Raw genomic sequence first — 7,570 nt, 5'->3', positions numbered from 1 at the left:
AAGGGATATAAAGAAGAAGGAATATATAAATGAGGGGGAAAAGAGAAAAAGAGAGAAAAAAAGAGGGAAAAGCATAAAAAAAAGAGGAAAAAGAAGAAAAAGGGGGTAAGAAAAGAAATGGGGGAATAAGAAAAAAGGGGGGAAATAGAAGAGGAAAAGGGGGAGGGGAAAGCAAGGGATATAAAGAAGGGGGAAAAATAAAAAAGGAGGGGGAAAAAGATAAAAGAAAAAAATAAAGAGGGAAAAGCAGAAAAAAGGGAGGAAAAAAGGGGGAAAAATAAAAAAGTGGGAGAAGGGAAATAAAAGAAGGAAAAGGGGAAAAGGGGGGAAATAAAAGGAAAAAGAGGAAGAAAAGAAAAAATGGTGAAATAAAAGAGGGAAAAGGAAAAAAAACGAGGGGGGAAGGAGAAAGAAAGAAAGAAGGGAAATAAAAGAAGGAAAAGAGGGAAAATAGAAGGAAAAAAGAGGAAAAAAAAGAAAAAAGGGGAAAAAAGAAAAAAGGAAATAAAAAGAAAAAGGGAAATAAAAAGAAAAAAGGGAGGAGAGAAAAGAGGGGGAAAAAGAAAAAAAAAGATGTAAAAGAAAGAAAAGGGGGGAGAAACGAGAAGAAAAAAAGAGAAAAAAAAATAAAAAAAGGGAGAAAAAAAATAAAAATAGGGGAAGAAAGAAGAATAAAAAGGGAAATAAAATTTTAAAAAAGGCAAAAAAGGCAAAAAAGGCGAAGGCGCAGCAGCCCCGGCCCCACCCCCGGCCCCGCTCCCGCCTCAGGCGGCGCCGGACGGGGACGGGACAGCGGCGACAGCGGCGACAGCGGCGACAGCGGGCACCGGACCTGCGGGACAATGGGGACAATGAGGGGACAGTGAGGGGACAGGGAAGGGACAGTGAGGGGACAGGGAGAGGAGAATGGGGACAATGAGGGGACAATGGGGACACTGAGGGGACAGCGAGGGGACAGCGAGGGGACCTACGGGGACAATGGCTGTGACAGGGAGGGGACACTGAGGGGACACTGAGGGGACAGGGAGGGGACCTACGGGGACAATGGCTGGGACAGGGAGGGGACACTGAGGGGACAGGGAGGGGACCTGCAGGGACAGTGGCTGTGACAGGGAGGGGACAGGGAGAGGACAATGGGGACAGGGAAGGGACCTGCGGGGACAATGGGGACACTGAGGGGACAGTGAGGGGACAGCGAGGGGACAGGGAAGGGACCTGCGGGGACACTGAGGGGACAATGAGGGGACCTACGGGGACAATGGGACACTGAGGGGACAGTGAAGGGACAGCGGGGGGACCTACGGGGACAATGGCTGTGACAGGGAGAGGACAATGGGGACAGGGAAGGGACACTGTGAGAATCTGCAGGGACAAGGGGATGGGGACAGGGAGGGGACAGGGAGGGGACAGCGAGGGGACAATGGCTGTGACAGGGAGGGGACACCATGGGGCACTGCGGGGACACTGAGGGGACACCATGGGGACGATGGCTGTGACAGGGACGGGACAACGGGGACATGGAGGGGACAGCGGGGGGACCTGCGGGGACAGAGGGGCGGTGACAGGGAGGGGACAGCGGGGACACCCTGGGGACACTGCGGGGACAATGCAGGGACACCTTGGGGACACCCTGGGGACACTGCGGGGACAATGCAGGGACACCTTGGGGACACCTTGGGGACACCTTGGGGACACCGTGGGGACACTTGGGGACACCGTGGGGGTCACTCACCGGCCGTGTCCTGGCGCAGCTTGGCCGCAGCGCAGGCCTTGATCTCCAGCCCGATGGCCTTGGCCAGGGGAGGGGGCACCGCGTTACCCACCTGCGGGGGGACAGACGGACATGGGGACAGACGGACAGACAGGGGAGGGGGCACCGCGTTACCCACCTGCGGGGGGACAGACGGACATGGGGACAGACGGACAGACAGGGGAGGGGGCACCGCGTTACCCACCTGCGGGGGGACAGACGGACAGACGGACATGGGGACAGACGGACAGACAGGGGAGGGGGCACCGCGTTACAGACAGACAGACGGACACGGGGACAGACGGACATGGGGACAGACGGACAGACAGGGGAGGGGGCACCGCGTTACAGACAGACAGACGGACATGGGACAGACGGACACGGGGACAGACGGACACGGGGACAGACGGACAGACAGGGGAGGGGGCACCGCGTTACCCACCTGCGGGGGGACAGACGGACAGACGGACATGGGGACAGACGGACACGGGGACAGACGGACAGACAGGGGAGGGGGCACCGCGTTACCCACCTGGGGACAGACAGATGGACATGGGACAGGGGACAGGGGGACAGAGGGACACAAGGACAATGGACAAAAGGACACGGGGACAATGGGACAACAGGACAAAGGGACAAAGGGACAGGAGGACAAAGGGACAAGGGGACAAGAGGACAGGGGACAGAGGGACATAGGACAAGAGGACAAAGGGACAAGGGGACACAGGGACAAGGGGACACAGGGATAAGAGGACAATGGGAAAAAGGGACATGGGGACAAGAGGATAATGGACAAAGGGACAACAGGACAAGGGGACAAGGGGGCAACGGACAAGGGGACAAAGGGACAATGGGACAATGGGAGAATGGACAATGGGACAATGGACAAGAGGACAAAGGGACAACGGACAAGAGGATATAGGGACAAGGGGACAAGAGGATAATGGACAAATGGACAAGGGGACAAGGTGACAACAGGCAATGGGGACAAAGGGACAACAGGACAATGGACAATGGGGACAAGAGAATAATGGACAAATGGACAAAAGGACAAGAGGACAAGAGGATAATGGACACATGGACAAATGGACAAGAGGACAAGGGGACAATGGACAAGAGGACAAAGGGACAAGAGGACAGTGGGGACCCAGGGACAGGGGGACACAGGGACAAGAGGATAATGGACAATAGGACAAAGGGACAATGGACAAATGGACAAATGGACAAGAGGACAATGGGGACAAGAGGATAATGGACAATAGGACAAAGGGACAAAAGGACAGGAGGACAAAGGGACAAGAGGACAATGGACAATGGGGACAAGAGGATAATGGAAAAATTGACAAAGGGGCAAGAGGACAACGGGACAGGGGGACAGGGGGACACGGGGACAGGGGCACACAGGGACAGGGGCACAGGGGACAGGGGGACAGGAGGGACAGGGGGACAGGGGCACACGGGGACAGGGGGACAGGGGCACACAGGGACAGGGGACAGGGGACACAGGGACAGGGACAGGAAGGATGACACGGGGACAGGGGCACACAGGGGACAGGGGACAGGGGGACACGGGGACAGGGGACAGGGGCACACGGGGACAGAGGGACGGAGGACACGGGACAGGGGGACACGGGGACACGGGACAGGGCAACGGGGACAGGGGACAGGGGACACGGTGACAAGGGACAGGGAGGGACAAGGGGACAGGGGACACGGGGACAGAGGGACAGGAGGACACGGGGACAGGGGGACGGGGGACAGAGGGACAGGAGGACACGGGGACAGGGGGACAGGGGGACACGGGGACAGAGGGACAGGAGGACACAGGGACAGGGGGACAGGGGGACAGAGGGACAGGAGGACACGGGGACAGGGGGACAGGGGCACACGGGGACAGGGGACAGGGACAGGGGACAGGGGGACAGGGGACAGGGGACAGGGGCACACGGGGACACGGGGACAGGGGCACACGGGGACAGGGGGACAGGGGCACACGGGGACAGGGGGACACGAGGACAGGAGGACACGGGGACAGGACGACACAGGGACAGGGGGACACGGGACAGCCATGGTGGCCCCACCTGCCGGTGCTTGTCCAGGATGTTGCCGAAGAGCCGGAAGGTGTCGGGGAAGCCCTGGGAGCGCGCGCACTCCCGCACGCTGACCACGCGGTGCTGCTCGGGGTGCAGCACCCGGCCCTGCACGGACACCGGAGAACGTCAGAGAACATCACAGCCAACGTGGGGACACCAGAGAACGTCACATCCACCATGGTGACCACCAGAGAACGTCAGAGACAACCAGAGAACATCAGAGAACATCACAGCCAACGTGGGGACACCAGAGAACGTCACACCCAACGTGGGGACCACCAGAGAACGTCAGAGCCAACCAGAGAACGTCAGAGAACATCACAGCCAACGTGGGGACACCAGAGAACGTCAGAGCCAACCACAGACCATCAACATCCAACGTGGTGACCACCAGAGAACGTCAGAGCCAACCAGATCCAACATGGGGACCACCAGAGACCATCACAGCCAACATGGGGACACCAGAGAACGTCACACCCAACGTGGGGACCACCAGAGAACGTCAGAGCCAACCAGGACGTCAGAGAACATCACAGCAACGTGGGACCACCAGAGAACGTCAACCAACACAGACCAAACGTGGGGACACCAGAGAACGTCAGAGACAATGTTGGGGACACAGAGACCATCACACCCAATGTGGGGACACCAGAGAACGTCACACAACAAGAACATCAACATCACGTGACCAAGAAGCACACACAAGACCATCAACATCCAACGTGGTGACCACCAGAGAACGTCACACCCAACCACAGACCATCAACATCCAACGTGGGGACACCAGAGAACGTCACATCCAACCACAGACCATCAACATCCAACGTGGTGACCACCAGAGAACGTCACATCCAATCAGAGACCATCAACATCCAACCTGGTGACCACCAGAGAACGTCACAACGAACCAATCCAACATGGTGACCACCAGAGACCATCACAGCCAATCAGGGACCATCAAGACCATGCACAGCCAACTCAGGGGACACCAGAGAACGTCAGAGCCAACCAGAGAACGTCAGAGCCAACCAGGGAACGTCAGAGAACATCACATCCAACGTGGTGACCACCAGAGAACGTCAGATTCAACCACAGACCATCAACATCCAATGTGGTGACCACCAGAGAACATCAGATCCAACCAGAGACCATCACACCCAACCAGAGAACGTCACACCCAACGTGGGGACACCAGAGAACATCAGATCCAACCAGAGAACATCACATCCAACCAGAGAACATCAGATCCAACCAGAGACCATCACATCCAACATAGTGACCACCAAAGAACATCAGATCCAAAGTGGGGACCACCAGAGAACGTCACACCCAACCAGAGAACATCACACCCAACGTGGGGGACATTGGTGACCATCAAACCCACCCAGTGCCACACATCCAACTGTGACACCCCTCACCAATGGCACCACCATGGACACGTCCACACCCAACCACCACCCCAATGGACATTGGTGACCATCCAACCCACCCAAGTTCTGGTAACGATGACCATGGACACCCACCAACCCCACCATGGACACCCCCACCAACCCCACCCATTGGACCAACGTCCACAGACCCCACCACCACCTGGACACCACCAACCCCACCCAGGTTCTTGGTTGAAGATGACCATGGACACTCCCATCAACCACCACGACATCCCCAACCTACCCGGCACTCCACAACCCCACCCACGGACACTCCCACCAACCCCACCCATGGACACTCCCACCAACCCCACCCACGGACACTCCCACCAACCCCACCCATGGACACTCCCACCAACCCCCCCCATGGACACTCCCACCAACCCCACCCATGGACACTCCCACCAACCACCAGACCCACCCCATGGACACTCCAACCATGGACACCCCACAACCCCACCCAGGACACTCCCACCAACCCCACCCATGGACACCCCCACCAACCCCACCCATGGACACCACCACCAACCCCACCCATGGACACCCCCACCAACCCCACTCATGGACACTCCCACCAACCCCACCCAGGTTCTGGGCCAGCGACGCCCACCAGGCCCCACCAGGCCGCGCTGTCCCCACCTGCTTGCCCATGGGCTCGGGGTTGGTGACGGTGGTGCTGAAGAAGCCGTCCCACTCGAGGCGCCCGTAGAGCCCGGCCCAGTGGTTGTGGCGGTTGCCGGTGTGCGGGAGGCACCACGGGATGAGCGTGTTGAACTGCCGGTCGGCCGGGTCACACGGCTTCCCTGGGGACACCACACCCAACCATGGTCAACCATGGAGAACCAGCATGGGGAACCACCAAGGGTTGGGGCGTGGTGGCCATTGGAGACCACCAAACCCAACCATGGAGAACCAGCATGGGGAACCACCAAGGGTTGGGGCGTGGTGGCCATTGGAGACCACCAAACCCAACCATTGGGACATGGTGGCCACTGGAGACCACCAAACCAACCATTGGGGACCACCAAACCCAACCATTGGGACATGGTGGCCATTGGAGACCACCAAACCCAACCATTGGGGCATGGTGGCCATTGGGGACCACCAAACCCAACCATTGGGGCATGGTGGCCATTGGGGACCACCAAACCCAACCATTGGGGCATGGTGGCCATTGGGGACCACCAAACCCAACCATTGGGACATGGTGGCCATTGGAGACCATCAAACCCAACTGCCGGTCGGCCGGGTCGCACGGCTTCCCTGGGGACACCACACCCAACCGTGGTCAACCATGGAGAACCACCAAGGGTTGGGGCGTGGTGGCCACTGGAGACCACCAAACCCAACCATGGTCAACTGTGGAGAACCAGCATGGGGAACCACCAAGGGTTGGGGAGTGGTGGCCATTGGAGACCACCAAACCCAACCATTGGGACATGGTGGCCACTGGAGACCACCAAACCAACCATTGGGGACCATCAAACCCAACCATTGGGACATGGTGGCCATTGGAGACCATCAAACCAACCATTGGGGACCACCAAACCCAACCATTGGGACATGGTGGCCATTGGAGACCACCAAACCCAACCATTGGGGCATGGTGGCCATTGGGGACCACCAAACCCAACCATTGGGGCATGGTGGCCATTGGGGACCACCAAACCCAACCATTGGGACATGGTGGCCATTGGAGACCATCAAACCCAACTGCCGGTCGGCCGGGTCACACGGCTTCCCTGGGGACACCACACCCAACCATGGTCAACCATGGAGAACCACCAAGGGTTGGGGAGTGGTGGCCACTGGGGACACCAAACCCAACCATGGTCAACTGTGGAGAACCAGCATGGGGAACCACCAAGGGTTGGGGAGTGGTGGCCATTGGAGACCACCAAACCCAACCATTGGGACATGGTGGCCACTGGAGACCACCAAACCAACCATTGGGGACCATCAAACCCAACCATTGGGACATGGTGGCCATTGGAGACCATCAAACCCAACTGCCGGTCGGCCGGGTCGCACGGCTTCCCTGGGGACACCAAACCCAACCATGGTCAACCATGGAGAACCAGCATGGAGAACCACCAAGGGTTGGGGCATGGTGGCCATTGGAGACCATCAAACCCAACCATGAAGAACCATGGAGAACCAGCATGGGGAACCACCAAGGGTTGGGGCGTGGTGGCCATTGGAGACCATCAAACCCAACCATTGGGACATGGTGGCCATTGGAGACCACCAAACCCAACCATTGGGGCATGGTGGCCATTGGAGACCATCAAACCCAA

The 7,570-nt window shown here is 58.1% G+C and overlaps 1 protein-coding gene across 1 annotated transcript in view; it reads right to left on the bottom strand.

Annotated features, from left to right (window-relative positions):
- Positions 1–207: 207 nt before the first annotated feature.
- The window catches only part of DNMT1 (DNA methyltransferase 1), a gene marked incomplete at its 5' end in the record, with an annotated part of 31,592 nt that continues 24,229 nt past the window's right edge, over positions 208–7,570 (bottom strand). The window contains 4 exons of the mRNA XM_064700905.1: positions 208–832; positions 1,733–1,823; positions 3,832–3,948; positions 5,913–6,076. Of these exons, the coding sequence (XP_064556975.1) occupies positions 765–832; positions 1,733–1,823; positions 3,832–3,948; positions 5,913–6,076 (440 nt within the window). The remainder of the gene's footprint in view (positions 833–1,732; positions 1,824–3,831; positions 3,949–5,912; positions 6,077–7,570) is intronic.

The sequence above is a fragment of the Zonotrichia leucophrys genome, unplaced genomic scaffold (genome assembly GCF_028769735.1).
Source record: "Zonotrichia leucophrys gambelii isolate GWCS_2022_RI unplaced genomic scaffold, RI_Zleu_2.0 Scaffold_254_75358, whole genome shotgun sequence".
NCBI classification, from domain to species: Eukaryota; Metazoa; Chordata; class Aves; order Passeriformes; family Passerellidae; genus Zonotrichia; species Zonotrichia leucophrys.
The sequence above is the reverse complement of the archived record's forward strand: the minus strand, read 5'-3'. Positions and strand labels throughout refer to the sequence as shown.